Source organism: Fulmarus glacialis, unplaced genomic scaffold (assembly GCF_000690835.1).
Source record: "Fulmarus glacialis isolate BGI_N327 unplaced genomic scaffold, ASM69083v1 scaffold5792, whole genome shotgun sequence".
NCBI lineage: Eukaryota > Metazoa > Chordata > Aves > Procellariiformes > Procellariidae > Fulmarus > Fulmarus glacialis.
In genome coordinates, this window is record NW_009198308.1 from 1 (window position 1) to 27,853 (window position 27,853).

The 27,853-nt window shown below is 44.0% G+C and overlaps 1 protein-coding gene across 1 annotated transcript; it reads left to right on the forward strand.

Moving 5' to 3' along the window:
• Positions 1–174: 174 nt before the first annotated feature.
• LOC104073150 (patched domain-containing protein 4-like) lies at positions 175–26,627 on the forward strand (the record flags this gene model as incomplete). Its single annotated transcript, XM_009572831.1, has 2 exons — positions 175–750; positions 26,147–26,627. Coding segments are annotated over exons 1-2 (1,030 nt in total), but the record flags the coding sequence as incomplete, so codon positions are not given.
• Between the last annotated feature and the right edge of the window lie 1,226 nt (positions 26,628–27,853).

Genomic DNA, 27,853 nt, shown 5'->3' on the forward strand with positions numbered 1-27,853 from the left:
CACACACACACACGCGCGCGCACACACACCCCATTGATCAATATTTGGCTGTCTTGCTGCAACTTGCTGCAGTCTTTTAAAGGAGTAGTAGAGAGAGAGGGAGAGAGAAAGGGAAACTGTCAGGAAGGGGTAAGGAGCTACACATGTCACATGTGCTTTCTAAGACGGCCAGGAGCATCTGCAGGCTGGATCTGGTGGAGGATGCTGCGGCAGGGGATACACAGAGGGCTCCAGTCTTTTTTCTACAAGCTGGGTTTATTCGTGAGCAGGCATCCGGTGTTTTTCCTCACTGTGCCCGCAGTCCTGACCATCATCTTCGGCTTCAGCCTGCTCAACCGCTTCCAGCCTGACACTGACCTGGAGAGCCTGGTAGCCCCCAGCCACAGCCTGGCCAAGATCGAGAGGAGCTTAGCCAGCAGCCTTTTCTCCCTCGATCAATCCAAAAGCCAGCTGTATTCGGACTTGCACACCCCGGGGAGGTATGGCAGGGTGATTCTCCTCTCCAAACCCGGAGGCAATATTTTGCATCAGGCTGATGTGATCCTGCAGATCCACCGAGCCGTGCTGGAAATGAAGGTGAACTACAAAGGCTATAATTATACTTTTTCCCATCTGTGTGTGTTGAAAAATCAGGATAAGAAATGCGTGCTGGATGATATTATTTCAGTGCTAGAGGATCTGAGGCAGGCTGCCCTCTCCAATAAGACAACAGCCAGGGTGCAAGTGAGCTATCCCAACACTAAATTAAAGGTATGCTCTTACTGCATGCTTTTGCCAATTAAAGAGGCAGCACTTCATTTCTTGTCCTAAACAGCAAAGAGAAATATAACCATATCTCTCTCTCTCTATCTAAATGCGTGTGATCTGGGCTTTCCTCGGGAAGCAGCCGAAACCGGTGCCTTGCTATTGTTCTGTACGAGGAGGAGGGTGGGGGGACTGGACGCTAACGCACCAGAAGCAGGGAGTGGAGAACAGCCTCGGGACCGGGAGACCTTGCAATGCCTTGAAGGGTTAATACACCGGGGAAAAGGAACAGGAGGTCGGTGGGGGGTTGAGAGCTGGGGTTTCACTATCACCTCTTCCAGCCCCACTGCCGTGCTGGGATAATTTATCTTTAATATGTCCAGAAAAGGCTTTCCTCAAATGCAGAGTGAGCTCCTGTATCTCCCTGCCTCTGCGAGTGCCATAGGAGCAGCAGGAGGTTTGGGCCAGAAGCGATTTCAGGTGTCCTGCCCTCTTTTTCTTTACCTGCATGCAAAGAAGGGGAAGGGAGGTGGAATTTTTTCTCTCGGTGTGAAAATAATTAACTCTGCTGCTGATGGATGGGCTGGAGTTTTGGGACGGATCCCATCAGCTAGAGGTTTCCAGCAAAGGCGAAACAAGGTAAAAGGTGAAAGAAGTTTCAGTCCTTCCAATTAAAAGAATAAACAATTGGGCACGAATGATCTCAGGAATATTTCCCCAGCACACAAGCACCTATCCGCTTTCCCTCTCATCTGGAGCAATCCAGTTCACCAGGACTAACCTGCTATGAGGAAATAAGGTGTAAAGTTTGCAGGTGGCTACTGAAAGAAGTTTCTGCGAATTACAGTATATCTGCATGCTCCCCCAGACATTGCACCAGAGGCGGAATTTATTTAATAGAGTGTAACAAACTCCCTAGCACGCTCGTTACTCATGGCTCAGGTCATAGGGAAGAGGATATGGTCCTTGTAAACCAGAGAGGCTCTTTGGGGTTATCTGTCCCCCTTTTTTCAAAGAGATCCTCAGGGATGAGAGAGGTAGTGCTCTTGCAAGTACCGGCCAGATCCTAAAGTTATCATTTGTTTCTTACTGTTCATTTACCAGGAAAAAAAGTAAAGCCCGTCCCTGTCCCAAAAATTGAAGCAGAGAGATAGATTGATTTTAATGGTATTTTTGCTTCAGTAAAAGGGCCGGGGGGGGCAGTTGGAATTTGGTCCCGTTGCTCTAGACGTTACAGTAATTGCTTTGTGCAGAGTTGTGGCTGTTGGTGTTGAGTGTGTGGAAATGAAAAGGTGTCCTTGCTGCTGCTGGAAAGTCCTGAGTGCAAGGAGTGCTCAGAAACACGAATTATTCCTGATTAAATATCCCTGAACAAATTTTATCTTTTAGTTTGCTGTGAAGACAATCCTGCTATTGCAGAATTAAAGTGCTTTCTTTCCATTTTGCTTATTTTTAAAGTCAAGATTAAGCTAGTTCAGTGGAGAACACTGATAATCTGGACTAACATAATTATAAACCAGCTTTATACAGAAATAGTCATTCTACTCTCTCAATCCAAATTAATTTTCTTCTGTAGAGAAACCTTAACTGAGCTTGGAAAACTAGGATGGGGTCACTTGCAATGTGTTTTCTTACTAGGAGAGTGCCTCCTTTTTTAAAGATAAAAGCAAAGGAAAAAACAACCTGGTCTGGATTAGAGATTTATTGGAATAAGTGATCGGTAGATAATTCACACAGAGAAAGGTTTTCCCAAAGCACAGATGTCTGACTCTGAGCACTGCCAAATACCAACCCGGCACCTCCAATCCCCCAAGTAGTTGCTGTGCATCATCTTCTGGATGAAGGAATAAATGTCCTTAAACACCCAGGTTTAAAGCTGGACAGGGCAGGCAGCTTTCTACCCACTTCTCAGTGAAGGGAGGTAAAGCCGCCAAAATCTGTGACTGCACTTTAGAGAAAAGCTAATGATTACAACCCATTTCTGTGGATAAGGAGAATCCCTGGTGTTACTGAGAAAGAGAAACAGACTTTGCCACAGTTTTTCTTTTCCTGGTACGGTAAGGACTCTGTTGTGGGACTGCGGTCAGCTCTGAACCCGGACTGGCCTTCAGCTATGGTGTGTCTTCAGAAAATCACCTCCTTTGGTCTCTTTGACCAGCTGCTAGGAATAAATTACTACTTTATATAGATTAATTCATGAGGTGAGCCCCCTCTCTGTCATCTCTGTTGTCCCATCTACCAAGCTACAGGCTTAGGAAGTTGTGGGCAAACATCTCTTGCTCTCTCCTTCAAGCCATGGCCAAAATATTGACTTAATCTGGGCTCCCAGGCTATTTACTGACCTCCGCATCTCTGAGCAAAGACTGTAGAAACCCAGGCATGTGTTTCTTGTTTTGGGGTGTCTGGATGTGTTTAACCAGAACTACCTGGGATGCTACACCCGCTAGGGTAGATCAGTCTCTGGATGTTCAGCAAAGAGCTGTAGCTACAGGTTTTTTATTTCTTTTTACCTGAGTCGTGACATGAAGGAACGGTTGTGGCTAGACCTCAGGGGAATGCAAACAAGAGGGTCACATCTGGCTGCCCTCATTCAGTGCGGACCAGTGTTCATCACACTCACCGGTCCATGTCCTTGGGAGCTTTCTCAGCTAAACTTCCCTGCACCATAAGGACCCACCAGGATCTTTTAGGTTGCCTCACTTTCTCAAAGGACATGTTGCTTTGTTAATGCTTGGTTAGATTTTGCTCTGTCTTGTTCTTTTAATAATGGCTTCAGATCGAATAAAATTCTTCTAAGAACACGCGAAGGTGTCCCAGATGTGTTTAGTCTGCAGCTGACATGGGTCAAGTGTCAACCTGTACTGGTTTGGGAACCACAACAACGTGTTGAGCTGTTCCAACTGCTCTCCTGCTCCATCTGGGAGCTGCAAAAACATCTTGTAGTTTTTTCTTCCCCTCAAGTCTTGTGAGCAGCTCTCACTTTGTCCCTCTTCTTGTCTCCTGCCGGAGCCCAAATTGGTTCGAGTCTCTGAGGTGAGGCTGGCTGAAGGCTGGCTGTGGGTGAGCTCTTGCCAGGTCTTTCACGGGAACTTTTTGGGAGCCGTACAAGCAGGTTTCAGCAAACTGCTCTGGTTTTGAAATAGTTGTTGTTGGGCTGCAAAATCTAATGAAACTGCTTGGCTTTTCCTAAGAAAATCTGGCTGTGAAGGGTAATGATTGTTTATTCGTTACTTGCTGTAGTGTTGGAAGAGCTTATAGCCTTGGATACATCTATCTTCACTGCCCCCCTGTAAGTCGGGAAGTCTTGGTCTTTCCACTCGCTAGAGGAAAAGCAGAGAGATGGCACTTACAGCCAGAGTGCAGACTGCAGTGTGGTTTCAAATGCCTGAGATGGGTTTAAAATGCACTCTGGCAACACTGGGGTCATTGTAGGTTAGTTTACTCTTCTGAAAGGCCAGGTGAACCAGGCTGTACCAAAATGCCAGCTCCCATTGCTTTGGGGACACTTTCTAGCCCCTTCACAGTTATTGCTATGCTACGCTGCAGTCTGCAGCCCAGCCAGAGAGTGACTTGCCCAAGGTCATGCAGACAGACCGTGGCAGAGCAGGAAAACAAAGCTGGACGTGTGCAGTCTTGATGAAGACTTTTGAGATACGTCCTGGAGCAAGATTGCTCATGCTTTCCCCAGCCTAAAAAAAACCAACGTTCCTATGCTTGGGGTCTGGATTGTGCCCTAACCACATAGACTGGGCAAGTCTACACTGAGCACTGACCCTCAGACATCAAACTGTTAAATCACAAGTTTAAACAAATCCCGGCATAATTTTTGTCAATTAAGACTTCCAGAACAGTGCCTGGGCATGGCTTGGGAGTTAGCATGGGAAAAGGTCCATTCCTGGTTGGTATATCTACTCCTTTTTGGGGATAACAGTGTGTATCTGCTTGGATATGTTGTGCCCCTGCCCCCAGGGCCAGAGTATGGTCTGAGGCACATTTTATTTATTGGTATAGACAGAATTATTGATTACATGGGGATTACTTCTTGTGTACTATCAGATACGAGGAAGGAGATTGGTTTATGACCCTGATTTGCCAATAACTCCAGCAAATTTGCTGTTCTTATCAGGAAAAAAGAAAAAAAAAATCACTACAAAGAAAGAGAATGATTTCTGAACAGAGTCCTTACCTGGAGGGGAAAAAAAAAAGCATGAAAGCATTTTTCAGGTATTTCACATTTACTGTTTCTTTTCATGTTTATTTGCTAGTTTGTCTGAGAAAATATAATAACTTAGAACTTATCTCTCTGAGATCACAACGAATATGACAACTGCTGGTTAAAAGGAGCCTTTGTAAGCAGATTGGTTTTTGTAATACTGCCTTCAATTAATTAATTATCAGTCATTTATGAAAACTAGGCTAAACAGCAGCAAATAAAATGGACATCTCTATTATCACATTTGTGATAAGCACACCAACTGGATATTAAATCCTTTATTGCTTAAGTAGAAAAGTTACTTGCATTCACTTAGCATCTTGAAACCTGTAATTGCAGACTTGTTACTGGCCAGATTCTCAGTTTTTCTCATGCCGACAGCTCTACTTTTAAATAAGCCTTGCTCTGTTTGCATTTGTGGAGTCTTTCCCACTGCTCGAAGATTAATTCCTCCTTACATGACCCTGAGGCACCGACCACCTCCATGGGACAGAAAGGATATAAAACCAGAGCCCCCCTCCATCAGAGCACGCATCTGCGTATCAATAATATCCACAAACTGTTTATTCCTCCAGTAAAGCTGGTTCAAGTATAAGATTACTCTGACTCCAAGGACCAGATGCTTCCTCGGAGGCAATGTGGCTTTGTAGCCATTTGTGATACCACCTGTCCCAACCCAAGCCTGTGGCTCAAGATCCTGTGAAGTGCTCTGTGGCTGGCAAAAGTTCCTAAGTCAAAGCAAAATAATAAAACATGAGCAGGGAGAGGATCAGAAGAGGAAGGCTGGAGGCTGCAGATAGTTTTCATCTCAGCCTCTCGGATCAAGACAGGGTTGGGCAGGCTGAGCTCGGAGTAGCTGCTCAGTAGCATGAAAGCAACCTGATAATGTTTGAAGGCAAGTAGCCTCTTCTGGATCACAGGTTGGGAAAACTTATTTGGGGGTGGGGGGAAAAAGTCTGTCTTGTTCTTCCAACTGTGTCTCCATACCGTCTGGCAGGACTAGGAAGGGTTCCTCACCCACCTCACCTGGAAGGGCTGGCAGAGCTGGTGTCTGCAGCGGGTTGGCTGTGCCCTTATTGGGAGATGTCCCTGCAGCTATCAGCTCTTGAGAACATGATCAGACAGCCTGCCTACTCCACGTGGGCAAGAAATGAAGCTTTTCCTTGCATTTTTAGGAAAATTCTCCATTCCTTCCTCTGCTTAGTACATTAGGAACAGTCTCTCTCTTGTCTCTGCTAGACGAGGTGTTAGGACAATGTTCTTGCCTAAAAGGAAGGCCAGACTATGAGCCCTGACTGCACCAGGGACATGAAAACAGGTTAACCTGTACCAGGACAAGCTGTCCCAACATAAACAAACAGCAGAAAGACAGCAGAAACCTATCAAAGCAAGGATGGGGTTTAGGGTGCTGTTTTTGCCTTGCCATTCTTCGGTTATGAACTTCACGTTCTTTATCAGTCTCTAGGGTAAATTCCACCTTCACCCCAGCAGGGCTGTAGACAGGAGGTTCATTGGGTGTGGGGCTCATTCCTTCCCATCAAGCAGCTGAGAGCAGTGGCCACGTCAAAGACTGCAAAGAAAATATTCTCCATTGACCTTTCAGATGACCTTGGTCAGCTGCTTCATGTCTTTCCCTCCCAGCTTATTCCACTCTTCAGTTTTGTCAGCACTTGCCGGGAGACATGGCCTTTTATGCAGTGCCAGGCCTTCTGGAGACCTCGCCGTGATGTGAATAATAATAAAGAAGCAATTGGAAGATCGTTTGGGTAGAGAGAAAAGGAAGATGCAATTGCAAGCCCCTTCAGTTAGTAATGACTGCTCATCACCGTGGATCAGGGATGGATGTCAACCACTTGCCAAAGGTAGAAGGTCCCATAGCACTTTGCCATCTTCCTACAATAGCTACCCTCTGTGGACAGAAAAAAAAATTATTTCCTTTACTAAATATTCAGTTAACTTTTGGCAGTGTTTCTACGCTGACATAACATCTAATTTCAGCCGTCTCTATGCCTTTCCAAAATGTCTTTCGAGCCCCTTACTGTACTGGCTGTGTGAGCTGTTGGAGGGCTCTGAACTTCTCCCTCTGAATTTACTACTGATGGGTATTCTTGCTACCTGTAACAAAAATTAAAACAAATTCAGATACCACCATGCTAGCAAGGCAAGAGAATACAATTGACGAGCCTGAGTAAAGAAGATGTGTCATCGTCCCAGCCAGAGAAAGATGCTTTAATGGAGAGGAGAGTAGATGTTTAAACCAACATTAACTGATTAAATATATGTTATGTAGTAGAAGTGTGAGGAACTTTGTAAGGAGAAAATTGGATTAATAAATATGTCAAAAAAAGTTCTTAAATTATTTAATGTCCTTTGTGTATATGTTACGTACATATCTTTCTTAGCTGGTAAACAATGATGGAGGTAAGGTTGTGCTAGACATTTTGAAAACAGTAATCTGTGAACAAAACCTGTATTAAACCTTTTCAACCATTAAGAGATAAAAGAGCCCTATGCAGAGCTTTGCACAGTTATTATTACAGAAGTCATGGTGAAAAAACCTGCTGACTGGTTTTCCGAGAGGAGTGAATTCAGTTATTAAAATAATGATCTTGCATTTCTAGAGAAAGCCTTTAATTTATGCAGACCCCACATCCATTGCACGCTCCTAGTGCAAACAGTGAGACATGCTGTGCATGGCTGGGACTTGAGCTGAAAAGCAGCTTTAAATACAGATGAAACAAAGTCTTCAACAACGTAGGAAAGCAGCTGCTGCGTGTGGTGGAAAAGAGAGGGGAAGACAACGGGAGGCAGAAAGGGCAAGCTATAAAGTCTTTTATATCTCTGTTGCTCACTGTTAGTCCTGTTCTCTGTTTTCCTACCTACCAAGGAGCAAGATGCTCATGTGGATAGTAAAGGGAGTTCTTGGTAGCGGGGCTGTGAAGGATCCTGCAAAGGGAGAGAGCAGTGGCAGAGCTCCTGAGCATTGCAGAGAGGATGGCAGGCAGTGGCACATGTCATCGCCCTAGCCCTGGGTTCACTGGGTGTGAATTAGCTTCGCTTTTATACTGGTTAGGCCATTCGGGAGCAGGAGCTTTGGGTGAAGTGCTTGGAGATCTTTGATGACACTAGTAAGTGTGATCTGGTGGCAGCGGGAGGATTTCCAGCTAAAAAGAATTACTGTGGAACTGGCGCAAGGGCAAACTGGGAATAATTTGTTGGTGGGCAGCTCTGGTATATTAAAGAGATTTTTCTGCAGCTTTTTTTTCTTCTTAACCCCGCTCACATGTTGGTGGGTAATTCCTGCACGATGCCAGTTCTGTATGCCCAGCAGCGGCTCTGCGAGATGTCGGACAGCCCTCCCACAGCTGTGGGTCGGCCGGATCAGCTTTTCTCCCTGGTTCTGCATTCTGGCACCAAACGTGCCCTCCCCCAGTCCACTCTTGCTAGCAAACTGATACCACAGCCAGGAAGCTGCTGGGGGGATCGCAGGTTGCGAGACCAGCATGTCACTACCTGGCTAATTGCAGAAAGGTTTTGGTCTGATAATAATCTATAACCAAGATGGAAAAATTCTGTCGGCACCACAGGTGTATAATGTTTCCTCAATACATACAATGGCAACTGTTTCGGCGTCTCCCAGAATAATAATTCTTTAAAAATACCAATTGCACAAACCCCAAAGCTGCTTGTCTGCTCTGAGGGCATATGAGAAGGTGAAGGGCAATCTTGCCTACCTGTCCCGTGCCTTTGAAGGCGATGCCACATTGCAGAGACTTTAAGAGTAATGCAGCCCACCTACCCAGGGTATGCAACTTGGGATTAAAAATCAAGCTCCTAATAGGCCAGTCCACCACAATTAATTTCCTCATGCAGTCGATGGGAGACCTGGGAGGTGCCATTGAATACCTTCACAGGGAAGCCCAAACACCTCACATGTATCCTCTGGCAATATATAGGGAACATAAATATCACCTATAGGACCGGTTCAGTGGGCACCTAAAACTTGTGCCCAAGTTAGGTACCTAAGCGAGACAGAAAAGATGCCCTTGCGTAAGACAGGGTCTTGCTTTTCTTACACCTTGCGTAATTGTTTCCACCAGCGTTACACAAGTGTTGTCAGTCTGATGGGGAGGTGTTATTGTTACCACATATGTGGTATATTTTTGCACGTGTGTCAACAGCTTCATAACGGGTGCTACGATTCAGAAGTGGCCGTGGAGTGTTTTGCTGCTTCTGTGCTAAATCACTCATTTACCTGTGCTAAATCACACGTTACCTGCGCTGCGTGTAGGGCAGGCCATAAAATTTCAGCTGAATTTTTTTCTATCAGAAGTTACAGTACTCTTGAAATCAAAAGTGTCTGTGAAACAATGTCTACCTTGCCCTTAATTTTGTCTTGGAGGAAAAAAAGAGAAGGACAGGTTCCCATAGTTTCATTTTGATGTGTCCCCAACAAACTGCTTCTATTTTTTTGTGTTGAAATGGTTCTTTCAAACTATTATTTCAAAGGATTCTTTCAAAATCCTTTCCAAAATATTTTGCACTCACATTATATTGTAGATTAGAAAATAAAGGAAATAAAAAAGTTACTTTAAAAGGCAATGTTTTCCCATGTTCAGACTTAGGGGAAGGAGAGGTCACTCCGCTTTGAAAATCACAGAGAAATGAAGTCACCCCACCAGCTCCGCCTGGCAGGATCCCTGCGTGGCTGAGGACACAGCCCGGTCCCCGCGGACATGAATGTAACCCCCATGCAACAGCATGCTTTGGCTTTTTTAATGCCATATTTCACTGAAGACCAAGGCACTGTATTGATGGGTCAAGTGATCCTCGCTTCCAGTTTCCGGAGCAGGTTTAGTTTGTAAAACAATTTGCAGTTCGTCACGAAGAAAGATGCTGTTAGCGGTACTTCATTATGCACCGCAATCTCTTGTTTGACGGGGCCTGTGACTTAAATATAAATCACCTTTTCCCTAACCATTTTCCAGGTTGGTTTCTTAGAATAGATTTTGATTCGTTAACTAAATACTTTAACAAATTCAATGCTGAGCAGACGCAACATGGAAATATTCATGTGCATTTTTCTCCTTAAAATCCACACTTCAGTTTGCGCATGTTCTTGACTCCTGTCCTACTGAGTGAGGTTTTATTCACAGATAAGTATAAAACATCCTCCAATAGAGATTGCACCACATAGATTTTTGGATCCAGATGACAAACCCACTTCTCTTCAGGAGTGACTGGGAGGTGTGCTAATAAATGCTCTACCAGTGGTGTTTCTTTGTTAACTAATATTAATTTTCCTGTCCATAACTGATTTTCTGTCTGCATGTAAAAAACACTGGTCACGCAGTTGATGCACAACAGATTTATCATTGTAAATTGCATAGAAAGTTGGGACACCAGCAAAGAAACATGAACATTTCTGAACATTTACAAATGTCTCTCCAATCCTTTCTTTCCCCAGGCTTCAAGATTAGCACAAGTATTAGCCTTTAGGCATATACCCAAAAATAAATTTCACAAGCTTGACAAGCTTAAGAGCTCCCCTGTTCTCATAAAGTATTTTATGATATTTCATTTTTGAGAAGAATTTAATTTTAAAGAAAAGGGTTTTTTTCCTCCTAAAAGAATAAAGCTTGTGTCCTTACAACTTTTATCATCTCCTTGCCTCTAGTATAAGATTTTGGAGGTGGGAGAAAGAGGAGGACATCCTTGAAGGGAAAAAATGTGTTACATAAATGCCAAATACTGTAATTGCATATGTTCAGTGGTCTTTTCATCAGAATATTCACCTCAAAAGGAAAGTTAAAGTAGGTAATTTGTCACTACTTAACAGATCTGAACAATGCTCCTTTAGGAACGATTCTGATACTTTTTTTGTGGAAAACCCAATTACTCTTTGAAGTAGCAAAAATGACAAGGAAAAATAAAGGCAGAATAGGACATTTTTTCACTTCCTTTCAAGTAGCTAAATAAAAGATAACCAGGGCAGAGAATAGCCCAGAATGAAACTCAAAGAAACTCAAGTGCATCCTGAAATGATAGGACCAGTTTGAGCTGGGTCTTTCTTATAGCCTTTTCAATGAGGATACAGTGGACGGAAAGGACAACCCTTCATATGCTGCTTTGTGAAGGAGCAGTTTGGAGGGTCAGATGGTGATTTGGGCGCAGGACCACCTATTCAAGAATTCATATTCTGCTGCAACTCAGATCTTCCTCATTTTCCCATCATAAAGGAGTGCTGTGGTGCAGCTGGAGAAATTCAGTCAAAGAACTGTTGGAGTTTTATGAGCAATCTCATGCCTCTTCCACGTAACATCAAGAGGTCAAAGACGTAAAAGGTTTATAAGGTCAGTCTAGCCCATTCCCTGGCCTGTGCAGGGTTATGAGGCAATCCTAACAAAAAAATTAATTCAGATTGGCTTGGATGGGAAATCAGTCATGTGGGTTGGAAACCGGCTGAAAGATTGTAAACGAAGAATCATGATAAATGATAATGTAACAAGTTTATGGAAGGTATCTTGCAGAGGTATCTGGAGAATTTGTGTTAGGTCTGGTCTCATCTAACATCTCTATTAATTATCGGGAAGTGGAATTGAATTGCACAGGAATGAAATTCATAGATAATATTAAACAAGGAGGAGATGTCAGCGGCAGCTGAATCAGAGAATTTACACAGACAGAACAGGAGCAGTTGGAGACCCAAACAGAAAATAAAACAATTTTCTGAAGAGTTTTGGTTGCATTCTGGTCTCCGAAGAGCAATCTAGGGTCCTCCCTTGAAACAGATTCCTGTGAGCTGAGTTTTGCAAATGTCGAACAGAAGACGCAGTGCTTAAATGATAGGACCAAGGTCGAAGACAAAGTCGATGTTTAAGTTGGGATTTTGCAGTCCCCATGGAAAGGGCACTTAGTTTTACTTCTGACTCTGACACTGCTTTGCAAGTATGGACATTTCACTACTCGGTGTTGTCCTTCATCCTTCACCTTCTTGGAGATCAAGTTCTGCAGGACAAAGACAGGTTCATATGTTGAGTTTGAACAGTGCTTTGGAGGCTGTAGATGATGTATTAAATAACCAGTGAAGCCTTGGTAGATTGTTGCTTTGCTTTGGTCCTTTTGTTATCTTTCTAGAATGAAATCAGTCGTCTTCTGGAGTTTTGTGCCAACTGTGTAGATTTTGGATGGGCCAACCTTGAAGTTGTTTTGCCATGTTGTGCATCATCTGCTTGTTCCTCAGCACTTCAAATTTGAATGGCCTCATACCCCTAATGTCACAAATCGGCTCCATTTTGTCCCTATTGAATTTTGTCATTCATTAATTATATTCTGGTTGTGCCAGGGAAAAATTGCCGTAGCAGACAGTCTTAAAACTCAGTTGAGCAGGACAGTTAAAAAATATTCGGTTGGATCATTTCTACTATTTTTTGTCCAACTTGAGTGTGACTGCAGACCAAGTCTCTAGGAACAGGTTGGTGATGTTTGTAAAATGGATTGTGGAGTCAGGCCACTTCTTCTCCTCTTCTTGACAAATGTCCACAACATCAGGCCATTTGCTGCAGCGGATGGTACCTGGTCTTGTCTGCAGAGTCAGGCTGTGACCCTGCCTTGCCACTGAGTGTCCATGATGTTGCAGTTTGTGGATGCTCATACAGAGAGTCATGATGGGAAAACCCATCCCAAAGATGGGACATATTTCTTCTAATTTGAGCCCTCTTATGTTTGGCATCTAGTCTAAGCTGGGCCCATTGTGCAATCGGAGAGAAGGGTGAATCTCCAGAAGCAATGCATTTCACTTTTTCTAAACAACTACATTAGGCGGGGATGAATTCGCCCTTCAGACATGTCATAGATCAGAGAATGAATGTTCAGATTATGCGTTTACCTTTCAGCTGGCTAAAATTAGGTGAGCTGAATCCCACCATATTTTCATTTCAAATCACAAAAAAAAAAAAAAAAAAAAAATTCCATGAAATTTTCATAAGCATGGCAATATGCTAAATTTTAAGATCTTTATAGCAAAGACTTATGTCAGGTGAAGTGTTTCTGAATGACCTGGGGTATAATTTACATTTACACTGACATAAGAAAAAACTTCCTAGAATAATTTCATGGGGAAAATCAAGGCTTCTTCTCAAGCCCATTGCAGCTTTGTCTCACACCAAATCTCTGACAGAGTTTTGAAAAACTCTTTTTGGAAATTATTATTAGACAGTGGCAAAAGAACTAAAATACATTAATCTGAATAAGGTATTAGCTTCCACTGAAGGAACCAGAATTAAATGCCATCCTCCTGCAAAATAGATTGCCAGATATTGGCAGTTTATTGCAGCAGGGAGACTGAGATTTTGCAGAGTACTCAGAAGACAAATGCTGAGGTTCTATCATCTGGAAGTGCTTTACCATCTGATTACTCTTTGGCTTACTTTATCAGAATTTTTCCCTAAATATTTGTTTGAAATCCAAAGGTGGCTAGATACCACAAGGTCCCACCATCTGCAGCACTTCTGTTTTAAAATTAAAAATCCAATCCTTCCTGTTCTGCCAGAACCAAAACCTTTCCAAATAGGTTATACTAATATAAATTGAAAAATCACTTCACACTCCAGGGGACTTTGAAAAGATTTTTTTTTTAAACATGTATTACATAAAGTAACTGTAGAATGTCTATTTTGGGAAAAAAGTGTTGATGTCTTACAGGGAAATGTCTCAGAAAAGTTGAAAAGTGGTGGTGGTGGTTGTTGTTATTTACAATAAATATACAGCATTTTTTCAGAAGTGCTTATACACAGTAACTAATATTCATCTAACTTGATATCTTGAACTCATTCTTATAATGGCACTACATTAACATATAAATCTAGTAACACATATAACCTAACTTTAAGCATTTAATGAAGGTACTTAAATTAGGGTTTGGGACATTGCAGGCTTTAGGAGGACTAGAAACCCTAACAATGAGTTTCAGTCCCTTTAAGATCAAAATTGTCCTTTGAAGGTGCCCCGTTTTTCTCTTCTCCTTCAGCAGGCAGCCTGATACTCCTGGCATTTCTAACCTGGCGGGTTTGGTTAGGCAGCCTGACTCAGGCCCTCAGAGTCTAAATTCTGACCTTTCATGTTTTGAATCCTGTTCTAGCTGAAGAGGCACACCCAAATCAGAAACTCTGCTTGAAGTTAACAGCTACAGTGTACTTGCACGAAAGGACAAATACTCAGCTGTGAAATACAGCCACCTTGAGGATGACGCTATTTAGGTGTTGCATAGCTGACACCACCACCGGATCATAGGGTTTGAGCACAGGAATTAAAGAAACCCTGAGCCAGCTGGCAGCAAGGAGGGAATTAAGTCTTTTTTTTTCTTTTTTCCTTCCCATTGAGTTTCCATAATCCTGGGTTAGTTCTCCAATCCAGTTCACCATGTGCCACAGGAGCTGCAGCTCCCAAGCTTGGCAGGGAGGAGGTGCAGGCTCAGGAAGGAGAGGGAAGGGACCCCTCCTTGGGCAGCATCACCAATTCGTACTGAGAAATACAGCAACTAAGGAAACTCCAGCATCAGATGGGAAGATCTTTGGAGCATGGGCAGCTTCTCCAGCTGTGCGTTTGCACAGCACCTTGCACAGCGAGGTCCTGGGCCATGCCAAAACCTCACTGATGATCAGTGATTACGGTCTGAACTGAGACCTCAGCATCTGCTGTACCTCGTGTGGGTCCTCCCAGGCCTCAGCAGCGCAAAGGCTGCATCAAGATGAATTGCTCCCAGCACGTGGAGCTTGATCAGCGGCAGTTGTTAGCAACTCCTGCCAGCTCTAGATGAAGGTTTTGGGCTGATGTAAAATTTTCAGATGTAGCACGTGGTTGTTTAACACTTGTTTATCATTGCAAATGTGCTCTGTGTCGTCTGAGACAGTAAGAGACACCCTCTCCCATAGAGTATAGCTGAAAAAAGTAAAGAAAAGCTGGCCCTCATACTGTCAGCAAACTTCCAGTGGGAGAGCTCTCCAGTGATGGGAGGCAATGAGAATCCCAAAGTGGAGATGATGCCATGAGCTTGACTTTTTTGACTGGAATAAGAATTAAAGAAAACATGTTAGAGAATTGCACATGACAGCACCTTCATCTCTATGGGCTACCAGGAACACAAGATTTTATCATGAAGGGCATGTGTTACAAGGTGATCTTGAGACAGATTTTACAAATATCTGCTGATGTTCACATGTGGGGATGAAAAATCTCTTTGAACATACTGAATTCAAAAGTACCTTGGGTGGGAGTCAGCAATTTCATATGCAGATCCAGAACCCCAGCTTCAGTTATATTTTAATGTATAAATGCAGGCCTACTTAAATGCCTCATTCCCACTCCCCCTTTCCAGATTCTGGTCCAACGTTATGAAAAAAAAAAAAGGAAAACCATCTGAAACTAGACATTTTTTTGGCTCTCTCCAGCTAACAAATGGCCAAACTCATTAAAAACCAGTGTGTGCTGGAGGGAAGGGGGGGATGCTTCAGAGTAGAGAAATTGCTTCACAATGCCAAATCTGAGATTGAAAAAAAAAAGAGGGAAAACTGATTAATTATCTCTTAAAAAGGAGGAATTTTCAGCTGGAGGTGTTACGTATCCTTAACTGTATCTGCTTTGCGCAGTGCCTTGGTATATCTTACTGAGCACCACGAGAGTGGAAGTTCCTGATAGGACGCAGTAGCGCCTTGCATTTAAAGGCTGGGCTTAGTTAAACCTGCAAAATGCTTAGCTGGAAGTTAACCTTGTTAACCTCAAAACCACGCTAGCTCCAAAATCTTGCCACATCACACTCGGCTCTGTCTGATTCTCAGTTATTTCTTTTCTTCTTGGCTTTGATAAAACATTATCGCAGCATTTCAGTACGTTGGCTGCTGGTCCCCAGAGAAACCAGGAGAAAATTAAAGGGTTGTTTGCCAACATAAAACATAATTTAAAAAGAAAAAAGCACCCTTTTCTGAGTCAGTATTGAAACTTAAGATTGTAAGAGCTTAAATGATTCCTGCGGATCTGCTTTACTCCTCACTTTTTATTCTCTGCTGTTTATTTTTTAACATTTCCTTTAGATGGAGTAATACACCCAGGCAAATCCAATTCCTTTTGCTTCCTGGAAGGTTTTCTTCCTATTTCTTGTGTGTATTGGACTTCAAGTGGTGTAGGTAAAACAATTAGAAGAGGTACACAGTGGGATGCACACGAAGCAAGAGGGCTGACAAACCTGTCAGGGAAAACATGTGACTCCTTTTTAGGATCTCCTTTTAGGGACAATTATTGGATCCCATTCTCATCCCCCCAAAAACCTTCAGCTTGGGCATGTGAGGTGCATGGTGAAGTTTTGCAAACAGTTTTGTGCCTTTTTGCTTTTGTTGATATGGAAAGATGACAAGAAAGGAGGTTTTCTTGATTTCTGGTGTTTTCTGCTGTCTTTTGTTTTTTGTTTTTTTTTTACTTTAGGAATTAGGTTCTTGTTTAGCCTATAACTCCATGGACTTCAAGAAAGCTTTAAGATTAGACCTTCACAAGAGACAGAAAGCATGCTGGTGGAATATTGTCCTGTTTACTCCCATTTGGAGAAAGCAATGACCCTCTTCAGATAACAAAACTCTCTTGGATTTCACTGGGGCACAAGATAGCTGTAATTCATTAATCTTGCTTACTTTTTACTGTCCATTTCATCCAAATGCATTTGGGAGAAGAATTTCTTTGTTAAAAAATGAACAGTTGTATTCTTTCTCCCCCTTCCCAGCAGCTCATTTCACTTTTTTGTTTGTTAAAGAGCTGGAAAATCCACAATAACAATGAGACTCCCAAATGCGTCTTCCAGCCATGTTATGGAAGACACTATCTTGGTGTGTCATGCTTTAGAAATGCACAGGGACTGAAAATTGGGCTAGATGGACCACTGGCCTGCATGGAAAAAGCATTTCTTGTCTTCTTACTCTCTTTGTAATTTTCTTCCTTTCCTTTGAACATTTTTAACATTGAGTTTGAGCTGTGGATGAAATCCTGGAGTATTCTTTAATATAAAGTATTCATGCTATAGATTCCTAGAGTCTGCCAAATATGAGAGATGATAAAAGTGTTCTTCACACACATGCCTGCATACATGAGTGTGAGTGTTTAACTGCATATATCCAAATACTGGAGGTTTGTGCATGTCCCTTGACGCACTGCTGTCTCCTTAGTGATTCATTCCTACATTTCTCCTTGGCACAAACAGAATCCTTTGGGATGAACACTAACTGTGGTAGGGAGACAAACACCTATTTTTAATTGGACCTGGGTATTCTTCATGGCTTAACACCCAGCAGAGGCCTAGACGTTGTCCCAGTTTGCATAGGTGGAGGACCACAACTGTACCATGCAGTGCAGAAGCCTGGATTTCCCCTCCTAAAGTCGTGTGGCACCTCCTTGCAAAAGTCTGTCATAAAGCAGGATTTGAATATATGAAAAATGTGAATGTTGTCCTGCTTGGTGATGTGAAGAAGCATGGAGGTCCTCGGGTAAAAAAAGCTTTTAAGGAAATTCCCACACCTTAATGCAAAGCTCCTGGTTAGGTGAATCAACATGCCGTGCTCTGGAGCTGGCCTGCAAACAGTGCAGGTGGGGAAAGGCAGCCAAAAATCTCCAGTAATCAGGGCATGGTCCTGTGTATGGTGAGAGGATGCCACTGACCCATAAACCAAGTCCCTGCTTCTTTCCAGATCAGAGACAGAGCTGGAGTAATTCATGCCACCCTCTCCCTCTTCCCCCACTGCTCTCCCTTTGCATGTCGACCTGCTACAGGCTGTTGGGGAGACCCCAGAGCTGGGGATGGGGTTTAAATCCTCCTGCGCTGTACGGGTCCCTACACACAGGTCTAGGGCAGCACAGTCTGGCCGTGCAGAGCTTGCCGACCAGATGCCCAGGAGCAAATAGACGCCAGCAGGAAGAAATAACCTATGTGCTACCCAGCCTGAAGTGTGACTTTTGGGGTGGAAATGCTTGAAATTTCCTATTCTTCTGTTGAGGTGGGGGGGTCAGTTTAGCGTAGCTAAACCCAACCCTGTGTTATTGCCGCTCTTCTAGATGCTACTGTGTGGTCTGGGTCCCTGTGGGGAGGTGGGAGGGAGGGAGGCTGGAGGGAGATGGGAAGGCTGCGAGAGCTGAGGCAGGGACTGCAGTGCAGGGCTGTGCTCGTCTGCTGCCACTGGCACGGCGGCACAGGGCCCGGAGCTCTGCTGTTTGCAGGAGGATGTCAAAGCAACTTTGCTCCCACCTGCCTTCTCCTGCCCTCTTTCTGGGTGGTCAGGGTGCAATGAGAACTGCCGCTTCCTTACCCCTCACCCTGTGTTTTCTCCTTCCTGCCTCCCTCTTTTTCACACCTCCAGTCTCTTTAGGGCACCCCACTCCACAGCTCCACTTCTATTTTACAGTCACAACAAACTCCACTTCTTTTGCATCATTGACCACTTTCTGGCTACATAAATCCCCCCACAAAGCACGGTTCCCACTTGCGTAGTTTGTCCACAGCCATCCCTCAGATAGGAACCCATTCGTGGATGGGCAGGGGAAACTGTGCTGCTCTGCGGTGATTATTTTTATGATTATCCTTCACCCTGGGGGATTTAGGGGCTAGATGCAGCCTGACTTCTTGCTCTGTGATACCAGGGAAGCTCCACTGGCAGGGACAGGCAGTGAAAAGCAGAGGGCTGAGTCCAAGGTGACTGCCTCGAGGGCTTTTGATCCTGGACAGGACAGAATACAAACTCAAAGGGCAACATAAAGTGGGGAGGGAGCTGTGGTTCTGTGCCTGATGAAAACAAGAGGACAGTGGTATTTTAAGACCTGACCTGGTAGATTTACACACCCAGGCTTACCTACGACTTGAGAGGTCCTGTTGACACGAATCTCCTGTGAACTGTTGTCACCGACACCAAGTTTTGCTGAACCACGCACTGCAGGGCTTCCTCCTGCCATCTCACCAGTCCCCAGCCCACTGGGCACCCGAAGCCATCTGCGCTCTTCACCCTTGGATCCATCTCTGAACATGAGCCGGCAGTGTGCCCAGGTGGCCAAGAAGGTCAACAGCATCCTGGCCTGTATCAGAAATAGTGTGGCCAGCAGGAGTAGGGAGGTGATCGTACCTGCGAGAAGTGGTGGAGTCACCATCCCTGGAAGTATTTACAAGATGTGTAGATGAGGCGCTTAGGGACATGGTTTAGTGGGCATGGTGGTGTTGGGTTGACGGTTGGACTTGATGATCTTAGAGGTCTTTTCCAACCTTAATGATTCTATGATTCTATCTCTCAGGGCTGGGGTGCAGCCACCAATTCACCTGCTGCTGTCTGAACGGTCAGTGCGAAAGCTATTTCACTGCTGTGCCTGTGATCCTGCTCCCGGTGCGGGGGAGAAGAAAAAGGCAGATAGGCCAGCGTGCCCCAAAATTACCTCCCAGTGCTTGCGGTCCTCTTTGTGCTGCCTGTAACCCCCCATCTTCCAGAAATACCCTTCCCCACGTAGAGGAGGTGTGTAATCACAGCCAACATGGGTATTACTCAGCAGCTTCAAGGACACCTTGTCCTTGGGTGCATGGGTGCAGGTTAGGACAACCAGGGACAAAGCTGTGCTGGGAGTGAACTGGGCTGTAAATCCACCCCTCTTTTCCCAGAAGAACTGGGATGGGATCTGAGATGGACCGAATAGGAATCTGACCTTGAGAGTGAAGGAGTCAGTTGAGCGATGAAGAGCTTGAAGATAGGACAAAGAATACAGGAGGCTTGAAAAGGATGTAAAGGTGAAATACATTCTAGGAGGGAGGGTTTGGTGTGGAGTGAGCTGGTCTGGAAGGGAGAGAGCTTATCTTGTATTTTCATTCCTGAGGGATGTGCAGGGGAAGCAAAGATGGAGGGACAACCTTTCTGCTTTCCCTCTGGCCTTCCCCTCTTTTGACAGCTGAAAACCTAATGGGGTGATACTGAAGGAGCAAAGTGGGCGGGACCATTCAGAAATACAGCGTGTCCAGCACCAGAAGCTCCTCCACACAGAAGAAGTCACCAGTAGCAATCACACTCTGCTATTGCACCCTTATGAATTCCTCCATAATTTGATTTACTTGGAAGGAATAGATCTGTGTTAGGAACACTTCTCTTCTTCTCTGTGATTAATCCTGAAGTATATAAGCCTCTTGAAATACTTTTCTCCTGTTCTTGTCTCTTTTCAAATTACCTAGATCAAAAACTAGAAACCCAAAGCAGTAAAGGAAAGGCGCACGAGCCCAGACTCATCAGAAAGAGGTGCCAGACGGTTCTGGTTGCCTTTTGGATGTTCTGGGTACACATCTCCTTCACTTAAAAATCACTCTGGTGACCCTTGGTTTCTCTGGGAGGGGGATCAAGGTTTGTACATTTGTCAATGTGCAGGACATGCCTGTGGAGGGGCCAATATGAGCCAGGGATGACAAGACAGGTCAGCTAGTTTTGTGTTTGCATCTGCCACTGAGGGTGAGTTAATCTCTCCTAACTTTTTTGCCTGATAAAAGCTAGGATCAAGTCTTAAGTAATCTTATGCCTCTGTTGTAAGTGGAGAGAGATAGGCAACTGCAGAGGGCAAGTCTGGTTTTTACCTGTACCTTAGGATGGGGCAGACCATCCTTTGGACGTGCCTGACTCTTCCCAGTGACTATAAAACAAATTTGCTTGACTAGCTGGTGAGCTGAACCTCATCGTTGCCGAATAGCTGGAAATAACTGAATTGCTCTTTATTGCAGCAGAGACCTAGAGAATTATTTCCTGGATAGCTTCCCATGGCCACTTTCATACATTTTATTTTTGCTGAGTGAACAGACCACATGGCCATTGCTGCGTCCCTGTTCCCAGTCAGCCGAGGTGCGGTTTTACCTCGAATGCGTTGCCCTCAGGGCTCACTTGCCCTGGACTCTCACTCCATCACTGAGCCATACAGAATAGCTGCACAGGGACAAGCACAGCAAGCAGTCTGGTGGGTGTGCAAGAGCACCTGCACAGCTCTGAGGGCAGGAAAACTGCTGCGCTGACATAAATCAGCGTTACATGCGACCGTTTGAAAGGGATGCTTCAGGAATTGTTGGTAATTGGTGGCTGTGTCATAGGGATCGACTGGTATAAGGTCTCTATATACGGACAGGGACAGAGAAATCAGGGACAGGGACAGAGAAATCAGTTCTGTTGGGGAGAAAAAAACACCCTCCAAAGTTTTACAGTGAGCTAGAGGGAGGTAGGAGCAACCAAGTATGTTAAACCTTAAATAATGTCTCGAAGAACGGGGATTTTTATTCTATTATACCTTGAAAACTTTAGGTGAACTAAAGCAACTGATTTCTTCGTAACCTCCGTGGATTTTAATGTAATACTTTCTATGACCTATGTTTGGTAGAGTAGGAACGTCCTTATCACGGGGAGAAACAAATGCATTGATCTCATTAGGATGTTTACCACACTATATGTTTCGACAGACATTCCTGGTTGCCCTCTCTTGAACATTTTTAAGCATTTAAGATAAAATAGAGTTTAACCAGGATTGCATGCTTTATCCTAACATTTCTAGAATGTAGCTTGATAATTATCCATCACTCCAGTTGATAAGAGGTAGCAGTTAAAGAAAAATAAAAATAGAGATAAATTTGCTGGCAAAGGTACTGCAAACGTACTTGAATGAGAGTGATCTGGCAGTAGGGTTCAAGGGCTCCTCTCCTCCTTGCCAGGGATCTGAAATGACTTTTAAACCACTCACCAGCCCTAGCCTCCACCGAGCAGGGCGCTGGGAAGGCAGGAGCCATACTATCTCAAAAATACTTTAAACCCTCTGTTTTTCCCATGAGAAGGAAGCCAGTGGAAGCTGGTGCCATTCAAAGCGGAGAGGAGAAGGCGACCTGCCCCGGGCTGGTGTGGCAGTGGGCAGGGACCACACGTAACCCCGGGGATGGGAGGCAGGGCTGCAGCAGCCAAACTGAAACTATTAAGGAAACAAAAAAGGTCCTACAGGTAATTTGGTAGTAAGAGAGTATTGCTAGTATCCCTTTGGGCTGCATGCCGAGAGGATCTATGCCTGCATTAGCACCAGCAAAAGATGTTTAGCTCAGTAGGAGCAGCTGGTTTTGTTTAATCTGAGAGGCCCTGCACTCAGCTTTGGAGCAAGCCAAACATCCCCATGCCATTTACACATCTTTTTAGGATATTAAAGGTCCAAGCATCCTTTACAGACAAGTTTCTAGCCTGAAATATGGTAGGGGCTTATTCCGCACCCATCCATTCACCATTAGTGATTTTTACTGCTGAACGGACAAGGAGTTTGGGTTTTCAACCACGTGCAAGGCCAGAGCTGCATAAAGGCAGGTGGCAAAATCCATCATCCTGGGGGAAAAGGTGGATGATGCTGTTGATGTCTGTCATCTCTCGCTCCTTTGAGAGTCCTTAGTCCACCTCCTTTTCAGAGTCTAAATCTACCTGATGGCTTTGGGACATCTCGAAAAACAGAAGGGAGTATACAAAAACCAATTTAATAGTATCCATCAAAGCAAAGATTTTTGCTTGGTCCCTGTTTAAGATCAAATAACACATGCCCCAGCAAGTGATCTATATTTCATGCCATTTTTAAAGATGCTCAGATCTGGAGAGAATTAGCTGCCATCAGAATGGATGATGGCCCTTTTTGTCCTCTGGGAGAACAGACACTGTGAAGTTTTCACTAGACATTAAAAGAAAAAAAAAAAAAAAAAAAGAAAGAGAAAGACACATAGACACAGCCTGAGAATCTAAAATTCAGATTCCAGACATGCTGGTGACCTTGCTAAAGACAGTTATCGTCTTGTGTTGTAGATCCTCTGGAGATACATGGGTGTAAAATGGTGTGCAACCAATAAGTATTATTATTACTCTATTTTTTGAGTTTGCTTTTCTGTGTGTAAGATCAAAAAGTAGCGACATATGCAGGTAAACTCTGTAAAGGATCTGTAGTGTGAAACATGAAACTATTGTTATGAAATTAAAAATAGCATCAGGTAGGCATACACCAGGAAGGACGTGCTAATTAGCAGCAGGATGTGCTTTTTTTCATTGAGGAACTAGGCAGAATGAAGGATCTTGTTCAAAACCTGCCTGGCCTTCAGGCCTCATTTATACAAATCACTGTGGCCCCATTTTGCTTCCCAAACCTTAGGCTTAACCCCGGAGCTTAGCCGTTCCTGTCTCCTTCTTTCGCCAAGGTGGTCCTGGAGGACAACAGAGAACTTGGGATGGTGAATAACTCCACTGAAGTGCCCATGAGACACCAAGAGGTAGTTAGGTCCCTGGCTTGGAGGCCTCTAGGAAATGCTGAAAGTCATGTTGGCAGCTGGGTCCCACACTTCAGTCTCCATCTGTAAAATGGGATGAAAGGCAATATTTTTTCCCATCTTTCTTCTGTCTTCCTTGCTGAGGAATTGTAACCACTGGTGTGACAGCCCTACCTAGCACAACAGGACCTTTATCTCACTTGGAGCATTTGGCAAAGCCAACTTGTGAGCTGTATTAGAAAAGGGCCCCATTTTCCCAAACGCCGTGGTGACAGGTTCGTGTTTGCATGCAATAAAAGCAGCAAAGACAAAACCCTTGGGTGGATAGGAAGCAATCTGCCTTTGGAAGGCAGGGGACGGACAAAACGACCTCAAAGCAATTCAGCATCTGTGATTTCCTCGATTCCATCTGAAAGCTCACTCTCTATTTTGCTGACATATGAGCTGGGTGCCCTATTGTACATCAGTGTAACAAATAGCCGTTATCTTCCGTTTCATGGGAGATACGGCAGAACGTGATTTATTTGTGCCTGCTCTGTTGCCTCTTTTGAAATGTTGCCGTCATTCGGTGCACCTTTCGCAGAGGAAGGCAGATGGTCATCGCAAAGTTTCCCATAACCTTGCCGTGCGTGCTGCATAGTGAATCAATGAAATCTGAATTACAGTCCGTTGTCTGAGTTTGGAGCTGTGCTGCTAAAGTATCCCGCAGTGGCTGAAAACGTTTGAATGTCAACACTGCGTATATACTGACGAAATATGACATTTCTCCCTAAAATTTCAAAGCAATGCCAAAGGGGATTTTTAACTGCGAAGTTGCATCTGATGTGAGCAGGGACTGTATTGCTCAAACCTTAATTACCAGCTTGGAAACGTACCTTTTGTGAGTGTGAGAGTGTTAGGTGTGACCCCTCCTTAGAAAAAAATAGAAATAATGAATCAGAACAGGATTCTAACAAGACATGCCAGAGACAAGGATTTTTTGGAGTCCAAACAGCACCAGCTGCCCCTCTGTGCTAGCTGTCTCTGCTTATATGACATTTGCAATGAGGCTTCAGGTGATTTGAGAAGCTGGCATTAGACTGCAAATCACCTTTCATGTCAGCTCGTGCCAGGATACCTCGCCAGAAGCCATTATTTCAATGGGAAATAACAACTGGGAATAGGGAAAAAATGAACTTCTGAAAAGCACTTTGTCACGTTCCCTGGGCTGTGGCAGGCAAATGCTGAAAGCAGTGTGAGCTCCTGCCATGAGAGCAGGCATAGGCAGAAATTTCTCGGTGGGAGGATTAGTTTCTTTACATACCAGAGACAAGGCAAGGTGAGTATATAAAACATTTTCAGCACTGTCTCTCAATTTCTGATATTTATTTGCTCTATGAGCAGACATCCTGGAAGACATCTATGTTTCACAAAGCCTGGTACTTTGCTTCATTGATTTTTCCTTAGGATGGGAATCATTAAGGCGAGCAGGTCTGGCAATTACAGATAATGACCTGTGTGCAGCACAGGTGTTTCTAGAAAAGGTTAACGTTGGATGTAACAGACGTTAAAAGCGTCTCCCCCAAATGCTTCTGGCTTTTTGCAGATGACTGCTTCCATGTGTGTGTGTAGGGCAGAGCATTTCCCAAATTCTGGCTGTCAGTCAGCTCATTCTCATAGCACATCTAGGCAAAGAGTACTATCTCGCTGCTGAAAGATGTTTTTTATATTACCTGGCTTGATAATTTTGTGTTTTTATTAAATACGAGAGGAAAGAAATCTGAAAGCTTTTAATCCCATTTACATTAAAAAAAAGCACAAAATGTTGGTTTTGGTGTGCAACAGACATTTAATCCCTGGGTTTAGAGTTTTTGACCAAAGAGATTACTTGTGCTAGGACATTTTTATCCAATCTACTGAGTCTTCTTCCTCAGTTTGCAACTGGGTTTGATCTAAATCCACACAAGTTTCCTCTGTCTTGAGAGGGACACATCACAGTTATTCTAGAGAACTAGAATAACCAGTGGCTAAAAAGCAAGGCTCTTTCTTACAAAAAAGAAAAAAAAAACAACTAAATGGGACCAGATAACTCTACAAAAAAGTAGTCTGGTCTTGTAAATAGATGGGGGCTGATCCTGAGTGCACCTATGTGTCCTTTACTGATTGTCATGGAGTTTTCATGTCCTAGCATATACTGAAATAAGTGAGACGAGAGTAAGGTTTATATTCTTGAAATATAATAAAACAAATCCTGGCTAAATCGAGGTGTAAGGTAGATTCTTATCTCTGTGCCACTGATAGAAATCCATGAAATGTCAAATAAACAATTCAAAAAGTCTGATTTTAATTACATTGTTCTAGAGCCAGAGTAGCTACTAAACTGGATCCGTCTACATTTACATCAAGGTACTGAGGAACCAGGCCTCATTTTCTGTACATTTCCAACTTTTTCAAAGCATTTCCAAAGTGTCAGGAAATCACAAATCTTCCAGAAATTGATCTTCCTCTCAAACATTTAATACTTCAGTAACTGGAGATTTATTGTTGTTTTCTGTCACAGTTAAAATGTGGGAAAGCGATCCTCTCCCGCGAGGTGAGGAGCTTGCATGCTACATTGCAGTCCCCGAACATCTGGGATGGCAACGAGTACCTGGGCAGTCCCTGAACTGCAGCACAGAATTGCGAATGAGCCCATAATGAGTAAGGAACAGAGTTGTGGCAGGGAATAGGGATGCGTCCCAAAGCCCACTGAAGTGAACGGCACGACTGCCGTTGACTGCAGTGGCCTTCGAGCCGAGCTCTTGGCATGTCTGTGAAAGGAAGGTAGAGTCAAACGGTATCACTGTATCACATCTTCTGCAGGATAACCACATGCTCATCTTTTTTACTTTCCCTCCCAGGATGGAAGGAGCAGTTTTATTGGCCACCAGCTCGGAGGGGTCATGGAAGTACCAAACAGCAAGGACCAGAGAGTCAAATCAGCCAGAGCCATCCAAATCACTTACTACCTCCAAACGTATGGCTCTGTCACCCAGGACCTCATTGGGGAGAAGTGGGAGAGTGAATTCTGTAAACTGATGCACAAGATGCAGCTGGATCACCAAGATCTGCAGCTCTACTCACTAGCGTCCTTTAGCCTCTGGAAGGACTTCCACCAGACCAGTCTCTTGGCCAGGGGCAAGATTTTGGTGAGCCTGATGCTGATTCTCCTGACTGCTACCCTCTCGAGCTCCATGAAGGACTGCCTGCGTAGCAAACCTTTCCTGGGACTCTTGGGAGTACTCACTATCTGTATTTCCAGTGTCACTGCGGCAGGGATATTTTTCATTACTGATGGAAAATATAATTCTACTCTGTTGGGAATCCCTTTCTTCGCTATGGGTAATTATTTATCTTCATAATAATAGGATTAACAGAGCTTAATGACAGGATTGTAAATTACATCCTGGGTTATAAAGTGCAGATTTTACCTTGAGTGAAAGTCTAAGTCGTTTTCATCTTGTTAAATTGATCTGTGCCTTGTCAAAAAAAAAAAAAAAAAAAGAAAAAAGAAAAAAGGAAAAAAACCAAAGCAGTAACAACAATAAAGAGCAAATGACGCTGCTGGAATCTCTGCCAATACGAGAGAGGGGCAGTTTTATTGATCTCAGTTACTAAACGAAGGAGAAATTGTTACTGAAAACCAGTCAGCTCAGCACAGAAAATGGGTATGTGTTGACCTGACTTTGATGGGATGCCAGCCGAAGGAGTAAGTTAAAATAGGAGAGAGCCGAGGAAGGACAGATTTTAGCATCCTTCCCGAGGGGGGCAGCTCTTTCAGCTCTGTCTGAGGGGCAGAGGGGAACAGGTTGGTGTAAGAGTAAGATTGATGGGCTTTATCTCAGAGAGGAGATTACTGTTGTGGTGTTTGCCAGGCTGTAAGCAAAGGGGCCTGTCAGTATCTGTAGCGCATAATCCCTCAGTTTGTGAAGTCCCGAATCAGCTGCAGTGATTTCCTTTGTGTCGCACCCGGGCAGGGGGAAGGTGCAGACGAAGAACAAACATAAAACCCAGCTCTTTTAGCAGAAGAATTGTTTTCGTTCCTTTTGTTCTCATTTCTGTTCCAAGCACTTTTAGTGCGTCTGTGTGGTTAATGAGCTTGCTGGGAAGGTACGTTGGAAAGGGAGAGGGAAACGTGCCCAAAAAACGGCTTGCTGAGGCAGCGTTGTTTGGTGCAATCACATCCAAGTTTTTGTCAGAGTTCCACTGTATCGTAAGTGTGAACCCCAGCCATGACTCTCAATGCAAAATCTCAGCAGTGGCAGCCCGGACCCAAAAACCTTCATGCTGGCTTTTTTGATAGCAGGAAATCTTACCTGCAGATAGAACTCTGCATTTTTACAGTTAATTTCTTAAATTCCATTCATGCTTGTAGTACTCAATCCCAGTCCTCTGCTGCGGTGAGAGATAACTAAATATGCAAAGCCACAAGCTAGAGTCAAGGTCTGCAGAAGGGTCTTCTATTTTTCTTAAAAACATCAACCCCCCCAAACCCTACATTTTCTTGCTCTTCCCCTCAAGAAAAGTCCTGTAGGTGTATGCATCCTCCGACCCCCTGCCTCCTATTT